This window comes from Phascolarctos cinereus, unplaced genomic scaffold (genome assembly GCF_003287225.1).
Source record: "Phascolarctos cinereus isolate Bilbo 61053 unplaced genomic scaffold, phaCin_HiC Scaffold_7;HRSCAF=346, whole genome shotgun sequence".
NCBI classification, from domain to species: domain Eukaryota; kingdom Metazoa; phylum Chordata; class Mammalia; order Diprotodontia; family Phascolarctidae; genus Phascolarctos; species Phascolarctos cinereus.
Window position 1 is genome coordinate 67,515,210 of NW_027556180.1, and position 22,017 is coordinate 67,537,226.

General features: G+C 47.1%; 1 protein-coding gene across 2 annotated transcripts; it reads right to left on the reverse strand.

The window, feature by feature from the left end:
* Nucleotides 1-2,327: 2,327 nt before the first annotated feature.
* Nucleotides 2,328-18,578, reverse strand: SLC11A1 (solute carrier family 11 member 1). 2 transcript variants are annotated; one of them, XM_078147457.1, is made up of 15 exons: nt 18,401-18,578; nt 17,318-17,451; nt 14,947-15,069; nt 14,416-14,535; nt 13,102-13,208; nt 9,838-9,908; nt 9,368-9,435; nt 8,843-8,998; nt 8,166-8,324; nt 7,633-7,719; nt 7,214-7,333; nt 6,541-6,690; nt 6,240-6,313; nt 5,541-5,694; nt 2,328-3,306 (listed from the first exon to the last, which is right to left on the reverse strand). In XM_078147457.1, the coding sequence occupies exons 1-15, from the start codon at nt 18,417-18,419 to the stop codon at nt 3,280-3,282; spliced, it is 1,569 nt and encodes a 522-aa protein (XP_078003583.1). In that variant the 5' UTR covers nt 18,420-18,578; the 3' UTR covers nt 2,328-3,279. The 2 variants fall into 2 exon arrangements, with proteins under 2 accessions (XP_078003583.1, XP_020858490.1); XM_021002831.2 differs by lacking the exon at nt 2,328-3,306 and adding an exon at nt 3,787-5,073 and having other exon boundaries at nt 18,401-18,577.
* Between the last annotated feature and the right edge of the window lie 3,439 nt (nt 18,579-22,017).

A 22,017-nucleotide genomic window follows, 5' to 3' on the forward strand; every position in this document is an offset into this window, starting at 1 on the left:
ATATGGATTATATCTTCTTCTTCAGTCTTTTCAGTCGTGTCTGATTCCTTGTGACACCATTGGCAAAGATTCTGGAGTGGCTTGCACTTTCTTCTCCAGCTCATTTTACAGATAGGGAAACCAAGGCAAACAGGGTTAAGTGACTTGTCCAGGGTTGAAGCTAGTAAGTGTCTGAGGTCGGATTTGAATTCAGTGAGATGAGTCTTTCTGACTCCAGGCCCTGGACTCTATGCACTATGCTGCCACCTAGCTGCCCTGTACATATCCACTCCTAGTTTTTATCCTTAGTTCTAGGTCTCTAATTGTCTCTATTTGTCTCTAATAGAGACAATCTCTGTCTATTGTTGTTTTTGTTCAGTCTTTTCAGTCGTGTCCGACTTTTCTGGAACCCATCCAGGATTTTCTTTGCAAAGACACTGGAGTGATTTACCCTTTTCTTCTCCAACCTATTTTACAGATGAGGAAACTGAGGCAAACAGAGTGAAATGACTTGCCCAGAGGCACCCAGTGAGTAAGTGTCCTGAGGTCAAATTTGAAATCAGTTCTTCCTGCACTCTACCCACTGCACCACCTAACTGACTTGGATTGTGTCTTAGGGCGTCCTTCTTCCCTGGGGGAGCTTCTGTGCCTTGATCTGAAAGTAAAGAGGGCCAGGGGACCCTGGGAGGCATCCACTATGGGTGCTACCAGGGGCATTTGCCTTGGATAAAGCCCTCAGGTATTGGGTGGGAGAGATCAAGGAAGATTTCTCTCCAGTGTGCTTATCTGTATTGAGGCCAGGTGCCTGACCTCCCTGGCCACAGGGACACCAGCAGGGCAGGAGCAGTATCAGAGCTGGACCCACACCAACTGCCTCATTGGGATTTGTTCAGTTGTTTGGTAGCAGTGTTGGGATTCAAACCCATATCTTTTTACTCCAAATACAGGACTTTTTCACTTCACTGGGCTCTTAGAGGTGGACAGTCTGTACTTGGTAGCAAAATATATGACATTTATCTGTTATATGAGGAGGATACAGGCAGAATTCCCCATCCTCATGGGGTTAAAGCCATTCACTTGTTGGGGTGCTGGAAGAGGGGCTTCCTGACCCAGTAGGAGTTCACCAGATGACCTCTAATGTCCTTTCCGGTTCTACGTCTGAAAAGATGAGATCTGGGTAGCATTGACTTTGCGATCAAGGGCCAGTGAAGAGACAGGATTAGCCAGTAGGTGGCGCTGTGGCCTGGAACCATCTTCCCAAATTCAAATCTTTTCTCCCCTAATCAATCATCCTGATGGCTGGTCCTGATGGGTCTGGGAGACAGGGAGGGAAATTATGGCTATTGATGAGACAGGGGTTATATTTAACGAAGTGGATCACAAAGACTTTGCTTAGAGTTCCGGGATGTTAATGAGGAAAGTGCTTTGTAAACTTTAAATGATAAAGCACACATGATTTCATTGGCATAAGGAATTCCTGCATGAAGGCACTTTTTTTTTTACCAATGCAGTTTGGCATCTTCTCTGAAACTTAATCTTAGGGAGTAAGTGACTTGCCCAAGGTCACACAGTCAAGTACGTGTCAGAGACTGTCCCTGGCTCTAGAGATTGTCTGGTTTCTATACCACCCTCCCTCCAAAACCTTAAGCACTCCAAATGTGGAAGGGGTGGGGGGTGGGGAGAGGAAGGACTCCTTTCGGAGTATCACATGTAAAGAGAAACTAGGAGATCAACCTGCAACAACTCATTTTCTTTTTTCTTTTTTTAGCTAGGCAATGGGGTTAAGTGACTTGCCCAGGGTCACACAGCTAGTAAGTTTCAAGTGTCTGAGGTCATATTTGAACTCAGGTCCTCCTGAATCCAGGGTCGGTGCTCTATCCACTGTGCAGCCCCTGCAACAGCCCATTTTCTAGATGAACAAAGGGGAAGGCCACTGAAAGAAGAGGACCTGTCCTATTCCCCTTCAGCCGTCAGCCTGTGGAATAAGAGGTGATTTGGGGTTTCTTTCTTTCTTTTGCTGTAATCTGATTCTTGTATTTTTATTTAGGTTTAGACAAATAAAAAGTTGCTGTGGCTGTATCCTGTCTCCAGTGACTGGGATGGATTGGGGGGTGGGGTGTGGAGGAAGGAAGGAAACTGTTCTTACATCCTCCTGGCCCAGTGGCTAGAGTTCTGGGCTTGGTATCAGGAAGAACTAAGTTGGAATCCTCTAGTTACAAGCAAGTCACAACCCTTCTGAGCCTCAGTTTCCTCATCTGCAAAACGAGGGGAGGGAGAGACTAACAATACTGGATTTTTGTGGGAACTGAATTAAAAATGTATGTAAAATCACTCTGCAAACCTTAAGGGACTTTACAAATCTGAGTTATTTTTATTACTGGAGCGTAGAATGCAGGCAATTTCTGCAAAAAGATTAGTCCCCAAAGTGGGCAGTTTCCAAGAACTCTTTTTCCTCCCCCTCTCCCATTTCACCAGGTTTCCTCCTATAGACCAAATCTTTGTTTAGGAGCCACAGGGTGGAATGAATCAGGCTTCTTGGCCCCCCTCCCCGCTAGGTCTTCATCTCTGTGTGCCTCAGTTTCCCTGCTTTGGTTCATCTCCCTAGTGAAACTTTTGCTGTCTTGATTCCTCTACTGAGGTAATTAATTTCAACAAGCATTTAAATCCGTACCATGACACGTAAGAGGCACTCTGCTAGGTCCTGGAGCCTATGAAGGCAAAATAAAATTGGTCTTTGCCTTGAAAAAGAAATTTGCATTCTTTTAGGAGGAAACTACGTGTACAAATGCATAAAGCTAATTTGAACAGGGAGAGAGCATTAACAGCTCTCAGGAATCAGGGAAGCTTCCAATAGGAGTTGCCAAGAGCCCAGCCTCAGAGAAAGTTAAGGACTCATGAGACAGAGATGAGGCAGGGGGTGGGGTGAAAGTGAAGATGGAATGCTGAATTACAAGAATCAGGAGGCCAGTTAGCCTGAAATTCAGAACGTGTGAAGGGGAGAAATATGAAATAAGCCTGGAAGAGGCTGGAGGCAGATTTATAGAATTTACACAGCACACTGAAAAGTCTGGATTTTATCCTATAGGCAGAAGGGAGCTACAGAACGTTCTTGAGCTCGGGTGGGGGTGGGGTGGTGACGTGGTCAGACGCAGCGCTTAAAGGCTAATCCGGCAGCTATACAAGGGTATGTACAGGGTAATGTGGCGATAGGGCAAATACCAATTAGGAGACGGTTGCAGTAGTCTGGTCCAGAGGTGATTAGAGTCTCAATTAGGGTGGTCGTGTGGAGCCCCCAGCCAATCAATCAGGTCTGGCAGTCTGTTGCTCCTAGTGGGAAGAAGGGAGAGGGAAGTGTAGAAGATAACCCTAAGGATGGGAACTGAGTGACCTTCCACAGCAGCTAAGTAGAAAGGGCAAATTAGAGGGAAAGGAAGGAAAATGAACATTTATTTATACAGCGCCTACCACTTTTACACTTACCACTTTACAAATAGAGCCACATGTGCTTCTTAGAACAACCTACGAATTAGGTGCTATTATTGTCCCCATTTTACAGTTGAGGCAATTGAGGCAGGCAGAGGTTAAGCTACTTGCCAAAGGGTCACACAGCTAGTGACTGAGGTCGAATTTGAACTCTTCTCGGTTAGGGACTCTCCTGGCTTGAATAAAAGACTGAGCATCAAAGGAACCAGGTTTGGGATCCTAACTCTTTCACTTAAGCACTTTTGATCTAATTCGCCCGGGAAAGCCAGGGAGATGAATATCAATTAACTGCTTGTTAGGTGTAAAAAACTTCACACAAACGGGAAGTGTGGCATAGGTTTATTAGGGAAAGGGAGACGAGGTGGGGGGGTGATGGTAAATCCACCCCGGCTATTTGGGTGGGTCTCCTCCCAACCCTTCTCCACCACTCCCCTCCCTTTCCTTCCCCTCTTCTTCCTACACCACGCCCCATCTCTCCTACACTGCGGGCCCCACCTAAGCCGTCGCCCTTTTAAGAAAGAGGAAATTCTTCTCAAAAACAAGCGCCCCAGCCCTGAAGCGGGTCCGGACAACCGGACTTGGGGGTTCTTGGAAGATGGGCGGCCTGGGCGCCCCTATTCCTCATGCGCCCCAATCTACATAAAGCTTCGGGCCCTGGAACGCAGAGCCCCCAGTCCCTGTTCCCCCTTCCCACCCTGGGCCCGTTCTCCAGACTTCAGTGAGTGGAGGCGGGAGGTAGAGAGGGAGGAGGGAGCTGGGGGAGCCTTGAAACCGCTCAGGGACCGTCGGTAAAGAGCCGCTCCGGCGCTGGGCGTAGGGGAGGGAGGGGGGGGAGCCCCATCCAATCCCTGGGGCTTCCCCCGGCCTTTCACGTTCTGTAGAATGAGAGGCGAGGGCACCCACTCTCCCCAGCTGGAGCTGAGAGCGCCCCGAGACCCTACTGACCTCGCTGTGGCTCCTTGGGGGGGTGCCCCAAGTTGGGAACTTTCCTGCCCCTTGAGGGACTTGTGGGTCGCCTCTAATGAGCGAGGCGTGGGAGTTGCGGACGCCTGGCCTTCCCCCGGGAGATGACAAATGAGTCGGGCCCGGAAGGCAAGGGCTCCCAACTGGGGCGTGAACCATAATTCTGTGTTCCCGCCAGGAAAATGGGTACAGAGCTGGTGGGGGAGAGGGGGCGACCCCGGATCCCAGCCCTCTCCTGAGATGTGGGCAAGAAGTAAAGGACCCCAGTAATCCGAGAGTGTGAGGGATTCCTGATTTAGTTTTCGCTCCCATCTTCCTCTCTCCAGTTATCAGTGCTTTATTCTCCCTCCCCCCACCCCCTATTCACTCAGTGTCCTGAAGTTCAAGGGCGAAGGGCCCCTGGACCTGGGACCTCTCTTACGACTTGACCTTCTGATTAACCCTAGCCTTAAGTGAGGGGCCTTAAGCCGAGTTTTCCAGCAGGTGAGACTCCCCCTCCTCCTCTGGCCTATCCTGGCCCCGGGGAATAGGGTCTCAGCTGGTGGGACTCCCCTCTTCCTCCTCTTCTTGTGGGAGTCCGTAGAGGAACTGCTGGTGAGAACTGTGCATCAGTGTAGCAGCCCCGTGGGCAATGCAACAGGTCCACATCTAGGTTTGGGAAAAGGCACGAGGGCAATCAGAATTGGGAGGCAGACTCCCCTTCCCAGTCCGGTGTCCCCCTTACCTGTCTAGTACTTTTCCAGTGCTCCCCTCCCCCTGCTCTCCAGTCCCTTCAGAGATTATTTCCAATTTATCTTGTGTATATCTTGTTTGTGCAGAGCAGTTTGCCTGTTTGTCCTCGTTCACCCTTAGACCTTGAGCTCCTAGAGAGCAGGGATTGTTCTTGGCCTTCTCAGCCCCTGGCACATAGTAGGTGTTTAATAAATGCCTGTCTGGGAACACCCGCATCTGCTTTCCTGGCCTTTCCCATCCCTGAAGGGAGAAACACTCTAAATCCCTGTTCCTGGAGACTCAGAGCGCTGAGGCCTCCATTTCTCACCCTCTCGGCCCCTTTCCTTCTCAGCCCTTCAGATCTCCCCCACCCCAACCTCCCAGGCTGTCCCTTCCCACTTCACCAGGTAGAAGAAGAGAGCGAGGTAGGCAGCAGCTAGCAGAGCTACCGGCCCGTAGTATCCGGGATGCGGAAGCCCCTCCAAGTAACTGATTACAAAGTAGGCGTTGATGGTACAGACTAGGCCCATGATGAGGAATGTGGTGATTTTGCATATCCTGGAGAGGAGACATGGGAGAGATCCTTTTCAGGGTCCCAGAATAAAGTTAGATCTGGCTCCTCACATCTCCTCCCCAGCCCCATTGTCCTACTTGGGATGGCCAGAACAGACCTATTCCATCCTCCTTCTTCTCTCCACCCCCTGCTCTCCCAAGGGCCTGGCCAGGCTTTTCCTTTTGTCTGATATTTCTTGTGCCAGGGAGGTATGTATGGTCTCCAAACCCGGGGGGAGAGGGGGTGGGGATGGAGAGGAGCACCTGGTAATATAGCAGAGCCAGCAATGGGCAGAGTGATGGACCTAGATTTAGGAAGACACTTAGGAGCTTTGTGACCCTGGGTGACCTCTCAGTTTTAGTTTCCTCATATGTAAAATGGGAATAATACTAGCACCTACCTCCCTGAGCTTATGATCAAGTGAAGTGACATGTAAAGTGCTTTGTAAACCTTAGGGTGCTATGTAAATGCTAGTTATTATTATTGCTACTAGTACTATTGCTGCTACTGTTGCTACGACTGCTATTATAACAGTCCTGAGGGCACTTACAGGCCATTGGTGAACTCCTGCATGATGGCGGGCATACTGGTGAAGGTGAGGATGGGAAACACAGCAAAGGGGAGCTGAGAGATGAGGAGAGACTGGTAAATATTGGAGGATGGAAGGGCATGAAGTGAGGAGGAGGGCTGAGGATTCTGGGAGTGAGCCTTGGTCTGGCTTTAGGCTGTTGACTGACCTGTCCATCAAGGCCACGTGGCAGGGGAGGGCAAAGGGAGAGAAGAAGGCAGAAGGGTATAGCCCCCCCACCCCTGGGCAAGGAGCCCCTCCATGAGCAGGCGAGCTCTCTTACCAGCAGGCTCTGTAGCACATTTAACAAGTCATTCAAACCAGACAAGTCTTGTATATCCCTGAAGATGGCCACCAGGATGGTGGGGAGGATGGCACAGGAGCGAGTGAAGAGGACTCTAGCAAACCGGGACCAGCGGAGCTTCAGGAAGCCCTGGGAGTTCAGGGGAGGGGAAATGGATGTCTGGGACCTCAAGGGGGACTGGAGGAGACCCTGCAATCTGGACCCAGGGGATTGATTTCCATTCCTAACTGGGCCCCTCAGTTTCCCTTTGTGTGAAGTAGAGGGAAGTCATAATCTTTCTTTGGTTCCTTACGTTCCGCACCAATAAAATGAAAGGTTTTGAAGTAGAACCTAGATGCTGTCTAAGGTTCCTTCCATCTCTGACGTTCTCTGGCTTTCTATGGGGTGGGAGCCTCAGCCGTGGAGGTAGAGAAGTAGGTGAGGGGAATTCTAGAAGGGACCAAGCTGGCCTCCAGATGAGAGTGCCCCAGAGTATTACCCACTCTTCTTTTTGACAAGTGGTGAGGAAGGAAGGCAGGTAGACTTCTCCCTTCTCTAGGGAGAAGTCCCTCCAGGCTCCTAGTAGATGAAATCCTAACCCTGTCATCCTCCCACAAACCTCTCCATGACCACCCCTAATGGGCCCCTATTTCCTCCTTGAGAGCTCACATACCTCCATCACAAACTGCCCAGCATAGGTGCCTGTCATGGTGGAGCTCTGGCCGGCTGCCAGGATGCCCACAGCCCAGATATAGAGGACCACAGGGCCGAAGAAGCAACCGAGAATCACTCCCTGAAGAAGAAGGGGCTGTTGGGGAAATGGGCTGTCCAGCTTGAGTGGTGCCCTCCTCAGGGCCATTCCAGTGAGCTAGGAGGTAGCTGGGTAACCAGGGAACCCATCCCCGAGCAGAATATCACTGATGTTTAAGGGCTGGTCCAGGCAGGTCTCAAATAGGTCCCCTTTCCCACCCCCCCCTCAGAGTCTAACAGCTGCCCCATTCAAGCCAGGAGGTTCCTGCCTCATCCTGGGGAATTCAGGCTGAGGGAATGGGAAGAGGAGCCCTGGGCTTTGGGCCCCTTCGTCCAGCTCACCCCCTGGTAAATGTCTGCAGTCACAGGCTGGTCATCCTTGAGAAATGAGGTGTAAGAAGAGAGACTCCCATTGGCACATACATCATGCTGTGGGTATGGAGACAAGGGCAGAGAAAGCGTCACCCCAGAACACTAGAGCTGGGTCTTCAGGGGTCACCTGGTCTAACTCCCTTATTGTAGAGGGGAGGAAACTAGTGAGGGGAAGGGGCTTGTCCAAGGTCAGTCTGGACAAGAACCAAAGTCTTCTTTTCCTTAGTCCAAGCGCTTTTTCCTGTAGGCTGGGCAGATTCGAGGCTTTAGGACAAGGATGGACATTTTAAATGTGGTGGAAGGTGTTTAATACTATTTTCTGAATGACAGTTGATGGAGAGACAGATGCCAAACCCAAGCCAAAGTGAGTGCAGGGGGGCAGCAGCTCAGAGTCAGAATCCTGAGAACTGGAAGGGAGTTCAAGGGTAAAGGATCCCATGGAAACCCAGTGAGTCCCCAAGGCCAGAGAGTGAGTGTGCAATGAGGGTCCCTGGATTCCTCACCACAGTCTGGTTGGTATGTTGGTAGAAGGCCTGGCCAAAGACCGCCATGACAAACAGGTTGATGAGGAAGGAGACAAAGAGAGCGATGGAAGCCTCTATCAGGAAATACATGTTGGCTTCTCGGACTTCGTGTCTTTGGGAACGATCGATTCTTCTGGACTGGGGGATAGGACAGGGAGGACTTTCAGGGAGGGAGGGAGGACTCTGCTCCTCAGAGAATCTCTGAGTTGGATCTTTCTAGTTCCTTAGTCCAGTCTCCATTTAGAAATCCCAAGGCATCAATCTATCCTTACACACTGAAGGGAGAGGGCTAAAATTTAAGTGCAGGATTGGAGGAGTGAGAGATGGAGGGACAGTATGAGATCAGGGATGGAGGAGCAGGGATAGAGGAGTCAGAGATGTGGGGACAGTATAAGACCAGGGATGTAGGAGTCAGAGATGTGGGGACAGTATAAGACCAGGGATGGAAGAGTCAGAAATGTGGGGACAGTCCAGAGGGACCCCTCATTCCCAAAGAGCAGGGATGGAGGGGCAAGGATGGAGGAGTCAGAGATGGAGGGACAGTAGAAGGCAAGGGATGGGATCAGAGGACTGTGGCTCAAAGAAAGGTTCACAGCTTTCCCCAAGGTCCCCCCTCCCCTCCCACTCTTCCTTTTCCTTCTTTCCTCCTCTCTCACCTTGACCAGAGCAGAGTGTAAGTAGATGTTGTGGGGCATGATGATAGCTCCCACGATGCCTACTGCCTGCAGGAGCTCGGGCTGGCCACAACCTGAGCAGGAGGGCAGAAAGAGTCCCTTGAGCAATGCCCCCTGGTCTGGCTTCACCACCACGTACTGAAGCGGGGGAGAGGAAAAGGGGCTACGTCACCATGAGTCCCCCCACCCCTGATCCAAAGTGGTGCCTACCCCTCCCCACCCAGAGTAGCTCACAGGGTCAGATTTAGAACTGGAAGGGACCTCATCTGGCCATCCTTTTATGGAGGAGGAAATGAGCCCCAGAGGGAACGTGAGTTGTATCTGAGTCATATGGTTTGTAAGTTCTAGACCCAGGATTTGAGCTCGGGTCTTTTATGTCTAATTCTAGTACTCTTTCTACTCTCTTGTGCTCTTCCAAGGACTTAGACTGAGAAGGTGGGAAGGTGGGAAATTGTAGACTTGTCCTTCAGAGGTGATGAGGGAGGCGGCATGCTTTCAGTGTCCTACCTCATAGCCGAAGGTCAGAGCCATGATGGTGATGAGGAACCCGAAGAAGGCTTCCAGCTTTCGCAGCCCTTGGGGAAAGAAGGTAGGGAGAAAGAGGCTTTGAAGACATCATCCCACTCTGGGACATCTCCTTTCCCTGCCTAGACAGAGAGGGCTTCCTCACACTTAGAGGATTCTGGGAGACTGGACTCCACACCCTTCCTGTAGGGAACTTTCAAATAGGGTTTTCTCCTAGACTGTCAGCTTTGCAATTTAAATCATTAGCATTACAGAATGTTATTAGGTGTATCTCACACAGAGGGTATCTAGAATATTTTTTTAAAAGCCTCAGAAATGGCAAATAAATCTAAGATCTGTTAGCTGGGGAAATTGTGTCATTTCCCCCTTCCCCTTCAGCTACTTGGACAGGGGAGATCTTGGCCTTCTCTGATAGTTTCAGCTGGCCTCTGGTGTCCTCTCCAAGAACTCACCATAATTATCCAGGAAAAGGAAGAACAGCGAATCGACAATGGTGATGAGCACACCACCCCAGAGGGGAATCCTGCAACCAGAGGGGCATCAGTTGAAGGACTGAATCCAGACCCAGATATGGGACCCAATCTCCCTTAGAACTGAAGAACATGGGCCTTTGGGCTTCCCAAGGACCCATGGGGCAGGAGATAGGGGTCAGTATGGAAGGCCAATTGGGGAATATGTGTACATGCTAGAGAACAAGAAAAATTCCCCAAAGAAATGCAAAGTCAGAAGAAAGAAGGGCACAGCCTGGAGTCCCCATTCCACCATCATCACTCAATCACCCAGGAAGCATTTATTAAGCGCCTTTTGTGTTAGGCACTGGAAATGTGAAAAGAAAAATGAAATCGTGTCTGCCCTTGAGGAGCGTCCATGTTTATAGGCAGCAGGAAAGGAACCAGGAGATAAGGAAAGGTTGAAGATTAAAGAAGGGGGTGGGGAATAAATGGGGACAGTCTGCTGGAGGAGATGGGAGAAGGTAAGATCCGAGATCCAAGCAGATAGGTTTGCGGTGGCAAGGAGAGGGACCACATTTTTTTTCTTTCAGGGGCTAGAGTCAGGAAGGAAGGATTGGGGAATGATGTCAGATTGTCAGAGAAGGAGGAGCTCACAGACAATGGCTTGTATTTTTTCAATAAAGTATGAAGAGAAGTTCTTAGTTGAAAGGGCTGGGGGAGGGGGAGGTCCGAGGATGGAAGGAGGAGGTCTGAAGAGAGGAGAGAAGGTTAGGAACAATTTCAATGAGAAGTGGATTAGAGCCTCAATTAAGGAGGAGTAGAAGGATCAGCTTTTGCCTCCGCACCATATTGGTCCCCTCTGGCCACTGCTCTCCCACTTGGACCTCACACTCGGCCCTTGGGATGCTGGACTTTGATAGGTGAGCTTTGCCTTATCTTGCCCCAAACCAGGCTTCAACACTCCTAACCCTCCCCCCTCTCTCCCCACCTTGAGCATCCCTACCTACCCTTTCCAGGTCCCCTCTGTATTGTTTTCTCTGAGTAGAAGGTAACCTCCTTGAGGTAACAAACAGATACCATCTTGCTTGTATTTCTATTCCCAGTACTTAGCACAATACCTTGCATGCACCAAGCCCTTAATAAATGCTCTCTCTCTCTCTCTCTCTCTCTCTCTCTCTCTCTCTCTCTCTCTCTCTCTCTCTCTCTCTCTCTCCTTTAGACTGTTGAAGGCTCTGTTGTCCTACATTAGAATAGGAGCTCCTTGAAGGCAGGAACTGACTTTTCTGCCTTTCTTTGATAGCCCAGACAGTTCCTGGTTTTAAGTGCTTAAGAAAAGCTAGAACATTTCTCACTATTCCATCTGCAGGGAGTGCCCAGTTGAGATTAGATGATGTTGGGGCACCTGGGTGGCGCAGTGGATAGAGCTCTGGCCTTGGAGTCAGGAGGACCTGAGTTCAAATCTAACCTCAGACACTTGACACTTCCTAGCTGTGTGACCCTGGGCAAGTCACTTAACCCTGATTGTCTCAACAAAAAAAAGCAACAAACAAAAGAGAGAGATTAGATGATGTTAATTCGTATGGCATCCAGTCAGTGTGGTTGACTGACTTCCCCTAGACAGAGCCACATCAATGGGAGCAAAGGCATTGGATGGGGAGTAAGGCGGGATCAGAGTTTGGGAAGGCATGAACCCAGTGGGCAAGGGATTTGAGAGAAGGAGGTGGTATAGAGCCTAGCTGGTCAGCCATAAGGCTGAGATGGGGAAGGGAGGAAAGTGACATCTGAGCAGGACTGATAGCTGTAAGAGTACAGAGAAACAGAGGGGTTCAAGATCACGGTGAGGGCAAGAAATGGGGCTAGGAGGAGGAGAAAGGCATAGGGAGAGAGCGGGTGATAGGAGGTTATGATCAGATCAAGGAACTTCAAGGTCTTTGTTGGTAGAAATAGAACCCAAGGATGATGGAGAGATTCAGGACATGACCTCCCTACATCACTGAGGTGGAATGCAGGAGGAGGTCATGGGAGTTAAGGCTGAGGAGTTGGGTGGTTAGGGTGTCAACTCACTTAACCCTCCTATGCCTGTTTGCTCATTTGTCAAATAAAGATAATAACACCTACCCATTGTCACCAGGTTATGAAAAGGTCAAATGAGATAAGAAAGCTTAGAGAAATAATTAAGGCCTTATGTGACAGAACTGTAGTGGAATGAACCTTGAGTCAGTGGATCTGGGTTTGAATCTTTGGACAAGTCATTTAATTAACCTCTAGGCCTCAGTTTCCTCATCTGTAAAGATAATCTTTGAGGCCCATTCTGGTTCTCAATCCTATCATTCTACAATTATAAACTTATAGTTATTACTAGCACTTTCATTTCTCTTTCTAACTTATATACATCCTGCCAAACACTGCTGGTATATTTTTTTAAAGTTGTCCATTTTTTCAATGCATGCTACAGGCCTGCCCTGACTCCTGGCACCTAGCCACTCATGCTTACAGGGTGGTTGGGCTTGGGGAGGGAAGGAGTCATTGCCTTGCATTCAAGGCCCTGCTGAAGTGGTAGGCTGTCTACCTTCAGGTGATGGGTTGACGGCAGGGCTGAACTAACATTTTTTGGAAAATAATAATGTGAATTTCTATAACCCACTAAAATTATAGATGGATGACGGATGGATGGATGGATAGGTAGGTAGGTAGAAGATGGGTGGGTGGCTAAATGGGTAGATAAATATATAGATAGATGGCGAATGGGTAGATAGATGGTGGGTGGATGGACGGATGATAGGTAGATGACAGGTGAGTGGATAGATGAGTAGGTAGATGGAGAAATGATAGATGGAAGGAGAGATGGGTAGGTAGATAGATGCTGTATAGATGGTAGATGGATAGATGTAGAGAGAGAGTAGATGGATAAATGGATTGAGAAAGGGTGGATGGATAGATGGATGGATGGAAGGATGGATAAGTAGGTATGTAGAACAATTATTAAGCACTTACCGTGCTAAGCTGGGGATCAAATGCAATAAAGACAGTATCTGCCCTCAAGGAGTTTATAGTCTACTGTGAGCTTTCTGCTCAGGACAGTTTTTGTGGGCTAGGCAGTGCAATGACCTTATTATCCCCATTTTATTGAGGATCATAGAATGAAAGTGACTTGTCCAGTGTTGCTTACTGAATGAGTGTCAGAGAGCAGAGTGAAACCCAAGTCTTTTCTGATTCTGAGACACACCAAGCTCCGATATTAATCATACTTGTTAGGGTCACTACCTCCTAGCAGAAAGCAGGCTGAAGGCGATGGCTGTGCCAATGACCTCCTGCATATCCGAACCAATGATTGCCATTTCCATAACCAGCCACAGCAGGACGCGGGGCACCTGAGGGGAAAGAGGACTCAGAGGGGCTCTCCCACCGAGGTAGGTGCCCTCCATTACTCTCCTCCCTTTTATGAGCTCTGAGGATCTCTTTCTCCTTTTCTCCCCCCATTTCTGGGAGCGTCTTGCAGATAGAAGGTGATATTAGTAGGGGTTTGGAGAGGAAGTGTTCAAATAGACTCTTCCCTAGGTGTATTCCTTCAGGTGTTTCTGGCTTCAGGGGAATTCAGGACTTACCTTTGGCCCAGGATGGCAGGAGAGGCTATTAGGCATGATTGAAAGGGGACTGGAGGACCATTCTCATTCCCTGAAATTCCACTATTAGTAATTCATCTCTTTGGGATATACATTGTTCTCTCCTCCTCTCTGCCTTTAAAATGTAGCTAAGATCTAATCCATTAAGTCTCTAACAGCCTAGTGTGAATGAGCTTGTTTGCTAATTTCCTCTCACGCGAGAAATGAAGTGATACAACACCAGGACATATAGGGGGCATGGAGGAAGGGAGGCACTGGGGGTGGGGGTGCAGGAGAAGCAGTGTGTGTGCAGAGTCATGAAAAGGGGGGACATAGATAGCCTGGGAAATATCCTAGAATGCAATGCAGGATTAGGTACCCCTAAGCACAGCTTTGTCATGGAACATGATCTTCCTGGCCAAGACAGCTATGATCCTGCTTCCTTATTCTACTTACAACTTACCTTTTTTCCCACCCTCCCATCCCTCAGCCAGGCATGTCCTGGCCCCCCTCTGTTCTGGGGTAGTCACTTTTCACCCTTGATATTCAGTTTCCTCATTTAATAACTAGCATTTATATAGTACTTAACTCTGTAAGATAAGGACTACCATTATCCTCATTTTGCAGATGAGGAAAGGAGAGGTTAAGTGATTTTACCAAGGTCAGATAGCTAGTATGTGACTGAGGCAGGATTCAAACTCACTCCAAGTCCAACATGGCAACCCTTAGCTGTGCATAAACATCTTTAAAATGAAGATGGCAAAGGGGCAGGTGGGTGGTGCAGTGGATAGAGCACTGGCCTTGAAGTCAGGAGAACCTGAGTTCAAATCTGACCTCAGACCAAACAGTTGATACTTACTAGCTGTGTGACCCTGGGCAAGTCACTCAACCCAAATTGTCTAAAAAAATTTTTTTTAAAATGGAGATGGCCTAGTTGAATGCTAATATTCCAGGCTCCTACCCATTCTCTCCTCACCTTGGGGTAATACAGATGGCAGATCTCTGCCAGGTCCTTGCCGGTCACCACCCCAAGACGGGCAGCCAGGCGCTGGCATAGTAAGCCCAGTACAGTGGCCCAGAGCAGTACCCACAGCAGCTGAGGAGAACACAGTAAGAGAGAAGGCTCAGCTAACAGGGAAAGTGCACCCTTCCCCCACCCTCAACCATGGCCCGCTGCCCCACCCTGACAAATAGGCCGAGGAGTTGTTCCCTTTCCTGCTGTCCTTGGGGTTCAGGGAATGGAAGGGAGAGGCCTCTTCTCTAATTCAAGCCACAGGCCCAGACTGACCATGTGACTAGAGCTGTGGGTAACCTGGGCCTTATAGCCACTGGATTGCTGGGGAAAACAGGAAGATGCCCCAGGGGACTCTTCTGGAGGGTAGATGCTGCCCCTGGGAGAGGGAAAAGCCTGGGACTGGGATGGAAGAGGAATGTCAACTATGGGGGCCCGGTTGAGACTTGGGGGGAGTCTCAACCCACTCAGATTGACCCCTATTCCTTCATTCACTTTGAATCCAGCAGCGGCTCCAGCTTGCAGGTCAGATTCAATATTTCCAGGATCCAGAAAAGCTATGCTCATGAGGAATCCTGGTCCTGTGAAGGCCCACAGCTTCCGGAAGCTAAATCTTCCCTAAGGGGAAAGGAATGAGAGAATAAATCCTTCTCCCCTCCACCCTCAGCCCCATCCACTTCTCTACCCGTGCTCTCCTAACTAAGGTAGGTTCTCGTCTCCAGAAGCCAGTCCTAGAGTTCTCTTACTTCTAGCTGGGCCCCTTCTACAAGTCAGGCCATCCATCGCCCCACTTCCAGGAAGGATAGCAAGGGGTCGCAAAGACAGACCTTAGAGATTATCTATCAAATTCATTACCTTATTCCACCTCTATCATTTTACAGATGAGGAAGCTACTGTCAAGAGAGGTGGAATCAATAACCTGACGTCCCACAGAAACTAGATCCAGACCCAGCTTCCCTGACTCCATTAGAACGTATTCACTGGAATCCAAGATCCTTGAGGACGGGGGACAGTTCTTGCCTTTCTTTGTATCCCCAGTGCTTAGTATAGTACCTGTCCACATAGCAAGTGGTTAATAAGTCCTTGTTGACTCACTGACTGACTACATATCATCACCCTTTCCCTTCCAGCAAGAGATCTTATAGTAGGACTCCTTGAAGGAGTGTTCTTGCCTCCTTCTGTTCTCCCTACTAGACTGTTAGTCCTATGAGGGCAAGGGCTCCCCCAGTCCCTGATAAGGTGCTCTGCACACAGTAGGTGTTTCATGCGTGTGTGTGGATTGGAATGGAATCACCCATTCTTGTATCTCACACATGCCCCAGTTAGCAAGTCCTTCCTGATGTCAGTATCCATTGATCCGGCTGCATCCTGGAGAGAGCTTTAGGGTGACTGTGCATGTGGTTGGCAAGGGGTGGGGGATGGGGGGGAAGGAGTTTTCAGATTAAAATAGATTGGAGTTAGGATTTGCTGAGTCACTGGTGGGACATCTTCCTCTCATCACATGGTTCCTGTCCTGCCCATCACATCTGAGTCAACAAAACTCCCTGACAAAGCACATCTGTCCCAATGAGGCAAATTTTCTCAGACCCCTAGTGCTACTTGTATCTTACACAAGAGGAAATGGGCATCTCTAGGGTTTCCCCTTTTTTTTCCCTTCCCCTGTTGTCCTGCTAAACTAACAGTAATAACAGCTCACATTTGTCTATTGCTTTACAATTTATGTTTCACTTCCCTTACAAGTGAAGCATTTTCATGCAATGAAAAGAGCCTCTCCAATCGTGGTTCTGTCTTTGACACCTACTGTGTGTTCCTGAGCCTCAATCTGCTCAGCTGTAAAATGGGACTGATAAAATATACCCCCAGAGGGTTGTTGGGAGGATCAAAGGGAATAATCTGTGTCAGGTGCTTTGTAAATCTTAGCTTGAGAAACATCAGTTATTATCATCATCTGCATTTTACCCCTTAAGGCAGGAAATGAGGGAAGAAAGCAAACATTTATTAATCACCTATTTAGCACACTCACTGTGCTAAGCCCTTAACAAATGTTATCCTCACCACAACCCTGGAGATAGGTGGGGTTGTGATCTCTATTTTATAGTTAAGGAAACTGAGGCAGACAGTTTAGTTGACTTGTCCCAGGTTCATACAGCTAATAAGTGCCTGAGGTCACATTTGACCTCAGGTCTTCCTCACTGTAGACACCATGCCCTCTCTATCATATTACTTAGCTGCCTTTAAGGAAGGAGGTAAAAGTAGATGATCTCCACTTTACAAATGAGGAAACTGAGGCTTCAGGTAATCACCATGCCATACCTATTGCTTGGTCCTACTCTGGCTCCCTATACTTCTACTTCTTTTCCTTATTCTACTTCCCTTGGCACCCCCAGAGCTGATTTCACTATGCAATTCATCTTCCCAGTTTCTAATTGTAGGGAAAATTGAGGCATGAAATTATTTCCTCCTTTAACCTCTCCTGCCATCTCTGCTTCATGAATTTTAAAATCATATTCTGAGAAGGGATAATGGGCTTTAGCAGACTGTCAGAGGGGATCTAAGGCACCAAAAAATATTAAGAACTCCTGATCTAAATGATTTTTATGGTCCATTCCCATTTTATGATTCTAAAACTGGAAGGAGAAAAGCTTCCCTCAATTCATTTGGGAACTTTGATATAGGATATCATAATAGCCAGTCAGTCAATAAATGTTTGTTAAGTACCGACTACATGCCAGGTCAGAAGATGTGCCATGATCAGAAGACTGTAAAAAATGGCTTGATCCTAAGTGAGCTCATTTAATTACATGCTACATGGTGAGGACAACCCTGCTAACTCCACCACAATGCCCAAGGGTTCCCAGGAACCTACTGGTTTTGTGTCAGGAATTGGGATCTTCTCATTTAAGTAGATTGACTTCGGAATTTCTTGGTGCAACCCTGGTGTGTATGGGGAGCTGATGGAGCCATAACTTCTTTGACTTGAATGCCTAGGTTCTTTGTTATCTGGGAGGGATCAGGGAACAGTTACCATGATTAAGGAAAGTATTTAAAATCATCCCCTCCATCCCATCTTCTTCCCTGCCTCCATCTTCTTTTCAAAGCATCACCCCCCTCCCCACCACACACATATCTGCCCAGGTGCCAAAATGACCTCCCACACACACAAATATAGCCTCACCTCTTCTGATCCGCTTTACCTAAAAGAGTGGAGAAACTGAGGCATAGAACTGCCCAGCTGGTTATGTGGCCACACTTAGGATAGGTAAAGCCACAGGTAAGGGGACATTATGTACCCATGGAGAATGATGTATGAGGGATCAGGGACTTCCCAGCGCTCTGGATCCTCAAACTCAAAGTTTTTCCCCTTAATCTTTGTGCCTGTCACCCCACATACCACACACCCTATTCAGCATCACAGAGGAGTCCCCTCAACAGGGACAGGGCACTAGGAGGGATGTATAGCTATAAGGGGAGAGATGAGATCCCAGAATGACTTGAGGTCAGAGACTAATGTGCCCCCACCCCATCCTGACAGTTAAGAATAAAACAGAATTCTTGCCCTATTCCCTCTAGGGTTTACTAGTTTACATAGGAAAATAGGAGAAAACAGAAAAGAAAGTGAATTCCTTTGAGTTCCAAAGACATAGTCCCTAGTCTTGTTTTTAGAAATTGGTGCTGGATCAGAAGACTTGGAGAGATAGTGGAGGATAGAAGGGCTTTGTTTTCTTTAGTCCATGGGGTCATGAAGAGTCAGACACAACTGGACAACAGCCTGGACCAGAGATTCACAAAGCGTCCGGGGTTCAGGTAAGATTCACCAGGAAACAAGAGGAATCCTTTCATGCTCCTTATCCTCCCCCGCCCCATCCCTTCAGGTAACGATGCCCCCATGGGCATGGGTGTAGGACAGAGGTTCTTCAAGACCTAAGATCAATGATGTCAGGACACTCACCATTCACCAGGGAAGACATTGGCACCTTCCTCTCTAAGTCAGATAGGCTCTGGGTCCCAGGCACAGTCAACCAACTCCTTGGCTCTACAGGCAACTGATGTGATGTGTGCCTGTGTGCCCATGTCTCCTCTTTGTACCCACCCTGATCAAGAGTTGGTTGGCTCTCACAAATTCTTTTACATCATCAGTCTGAACACACATACACATATTGTGAAACTACAAGAAGGCAGAAGTGACTTCCCCTGGAGCGGAAACCAGAGTGGTCACTCATGTTTGGTTTTTCAGCCCATTCTCCCATCCACTACAACCTTTGTCCCAGAGCTGTAAGTAGCTATTTCTGAAACAATATACCACTGCATGGTCCTTTATGACGACAGGGGGCATTTGGGGTAGTAGATGCATATTTTCTCTGTTGTTGGGTTGTTGGGTTTTTTTCCCCTAGGCCCTCAGCTTGTCACCAGAGGCTACCTTGTTTCACCTTTGTTAAAGTTCTGTTCCTTTTCTTTCTTTTTTTCTTTATTTCTGTCTTCCTTCTCTCCTCTCCTTCCTCCCTTTCCTTCTTTCTTTCTAGCTTCCTTTCTTTTCCTTTCTTCTTTTCTTTTCCTTTCTTTCTCTTCCTTTATTTTCTCTATTTCTCTTTTCCTTTTTAAATTGAATTGAATTTTGTTCAGTGAACAAAAATCTGTTTTCTCTCTCTTTCACTAGTTCCCCTTTGTGGGGGTGGGGGAATGTTTGTAACAAATATGCATAATCAAGCCAAACAAATTCTCACTTTGATCATGTCCAAAAATATGTCTCAGTCTGCACCCTGAGTTCATGATCTCTGTCAAGAGCTTCATCATTGGTCCTCTAGAATCTTGGCTGCTCATTGCATTGATCAGAATTCTTAAGTCTTTCAAAGTTATTTGTCTTTACACTGCTGTTATATACGTTGTTCTAGTTCTGCTCACTGAACTCTGCATCAGTTCATACAAGTATTCCCAGGTTTCTCTGAAACTATCCCCTTTATAATTTCTTATAGCACAATAGTATTCTCTCTCTCTCTCTCTCTCTCTCTCTCTCTCTCTCTCTCTCTCTCTCTCTCTCTCTTTCTCCTTCCTTCCTTCTCTCTTCTTTTCTCTTTCTTCTCTCTTTCTTTCTCCCTTTCCCCCATCTCTTCCTCCTCTTCTTAAAAATGTATTACTTTTTAAATTCCACATTATTTTCATTTCTGAATATACCTCTTTCCTCACCTGCCCACCAAGCCATCCCCTGTAACAAATAAGTTAAATTTTTTTTCTTTTTAAAAATTGTATTGATGCCTTTTTTTTCCCTTAAATACCAGTCATTTCTGGATATAAACCTTCCCCTTTCCCTCCATACCTGCACATCGTCATGCCTATAATAAAAGCAATTAAACAAAACCAGCCCCCAGCAGAACCAGTCCTTCTGACACATTTGTGATATTACTGCCTCCTCCCCCACCATTTCCACAGAAAGAGAATATGGTTCAACATTTGTTCTCTAGGACCAAAATGCTTTGCTCTCTTTTTTAGCACTTTCCCCTCCATTTCCCAAGTTAGTTCTGGTTTAAGATAGACTTCCTGTATTTGGCAACTACTTAAGATCATGGGATTCACCCACTGTCCTCCTATTTGGGAAAGGAGAAAACTGAGGGCTTAAAAAGGAAGGAAGTAATGAGTACCTTAGTCATGAAGCAAATTTGTGACACAGTCAGGGTGAGAACCCAGGTTTCCTGACTCCCTACCCAATAAAACCTGGGTCCTCTTTCCCATTCTATCACCAGCTTGTTGTGTGACCATGGCTAAGTCACAACCACTCTGGGCCTCCTTACTTGTAAAAGGGACTAGATCTAGGTGATTTCTTCTAGTGCTAATATCCGGTAAGTCTATAAACTAGGAAGAGGAGGAGGGCAAAGACATGGGTCCAGGAGAGAAGGGTCAGGGAATAGGTACTGGCTCATTTTCCATCTGCCTCTGCCTCTTTTTCCTCCACTTGGAATTCTCTATTAGAAAAAGTGTATGGAGATGGGAGTAAGAATGGGAGAGGGATTTCTTAAAATAACAAGCAGTGAGGCAGTATTTATTAGATTCTAGGAAAATACTTCCTAGTCACCTCCTCTCCAGAATCCACTTCCAACTAGGGCTCAAGGCCCCACCCCTGTGACCTTGGATTCAGATCAGTGACATTCCCCATATATTTTGCTGCAGATACACTACTGGCCACCATCATTAAATGCTGCCCTTGGCTTCACCTTCTTATCTCTAGCCCTGAGAACAGTAAAGAATCCACACTACCATACAGGAAAGGACATGTCAATCATTTACTTTACAACTCCATCTGCCTTCCCCATTCAGAACACCTTGCCCTGGCCACCATTCCCCTACAAATGTTGTCTTCCCCTAAATTCTAGAGCCAGGAAAAACAATATATACGATAACAACTTGGTAAAAGTAAACAACATTCAAAGACAAAAACACTAACTCAGTAACCACCTATGAGTACAGAGGACCACGGGTGGATGAAGTATGCTACCCACCTCCAGGCAGAAAGGTGATGGATTTAAGGTACTCAAAGATATTTTTTGGACATGGCCAATGGGAATTTATTTTGCTTGACCATGTATATTTTCCCCCCAGTTTGGGGAGAAAGAGAAAATAGACTTTTGGTAATGGAAAAATAAAATAAATTTTAAAAATGTTTCCTAAGGACAAAGACTATCTTGTTTGCTTGTATTTGTACCCCCAGCTCTTAGTATAGTGCCTGGTATATAATGAGTGCTCAATAAATGCTTTTTCATTCATTCATTCATTAAAGCTTCATCAGACCTTAAAGATTATCTTTAAAGATCCCACCTAAAGCATAGGCAGCTTTTTTCCAGATATGGTCCGTTCCCAAACTCCTCCTCCTCCCCTTTAAAAAATTATGCCCTTGGCTCTCTCTGACCAGAAACTCACTCTCTTGGATATCTGTTCCTTTGGCTCTATCTTTAAATCTTTTAAAATGTAAATAGCTCTGAGAGAAGTATTAACCCATTAAGGTAAAGCGTCATTGGTGCCAGTGTTTTGTTTTGGTTTTTTGCAGTACTTTGAAAAAATACTATATTTTTCCCAATTGCGTGTAAAAACAATTTTTAACATTCATTTTTTAGAATTTCGAGTTCCAAATTCTCTCCCTTTCTTCCTCCCTTCCCTCCCACCTCCCTGAGATAGTAAGCAATTTGATAGAGGTTACACATGTGCAATTGTGCGAAACATATTTCCATATTAGTCATGTTGTGAAAGAAAACACAGACAAAAAAAAACCCACAAAAAATTCAAAAAGTGAAAAGTAGTGTGCTTCAATCTGCATTCAGACTCCATCAGTTCTTCCTCTGGAGGTGAATAGCATTTTTCATCATGAGTCCTTTGGAATTGTCTTGGATCATTGTATTGCTGAGAATAGCTAAGTCATTCACAACTGAGTATCATACAATGTTGCTATTACTGTGTACAATGTTCTCCTGGCTCTGCTCACTTCACTTTGCATCAGTTCATGTAAATCTTTCTAGGTTTTTGTGAGAGCATCCTGCTCTTATAGTACAATTGTATTCCATTTCAATCATATACTACAACTTG

What these genes read in the sequence shown, in the direction of transcription:
- SLC11A1 (XM_021002831.2), bottom strand. An exon ending in CCTTTTCCTGGATAATTATG is followed by an intron (nt 9,436 to 9,837) that starts GTGAGTTCTTGG and finishes TCTTTCCCCAAG; the next exon opens with GGCTGCGAAAGCTGGAAGCC. An exon ending in CTGCAGACATTTACCAGGGG is followed by an intron (nt 7,334 to 7,632) that starts GTGAGCTGGACG and finishes CTTCTTCTTCAG; the next exon opens with GGAGTGATTCTCGGTTGCTT.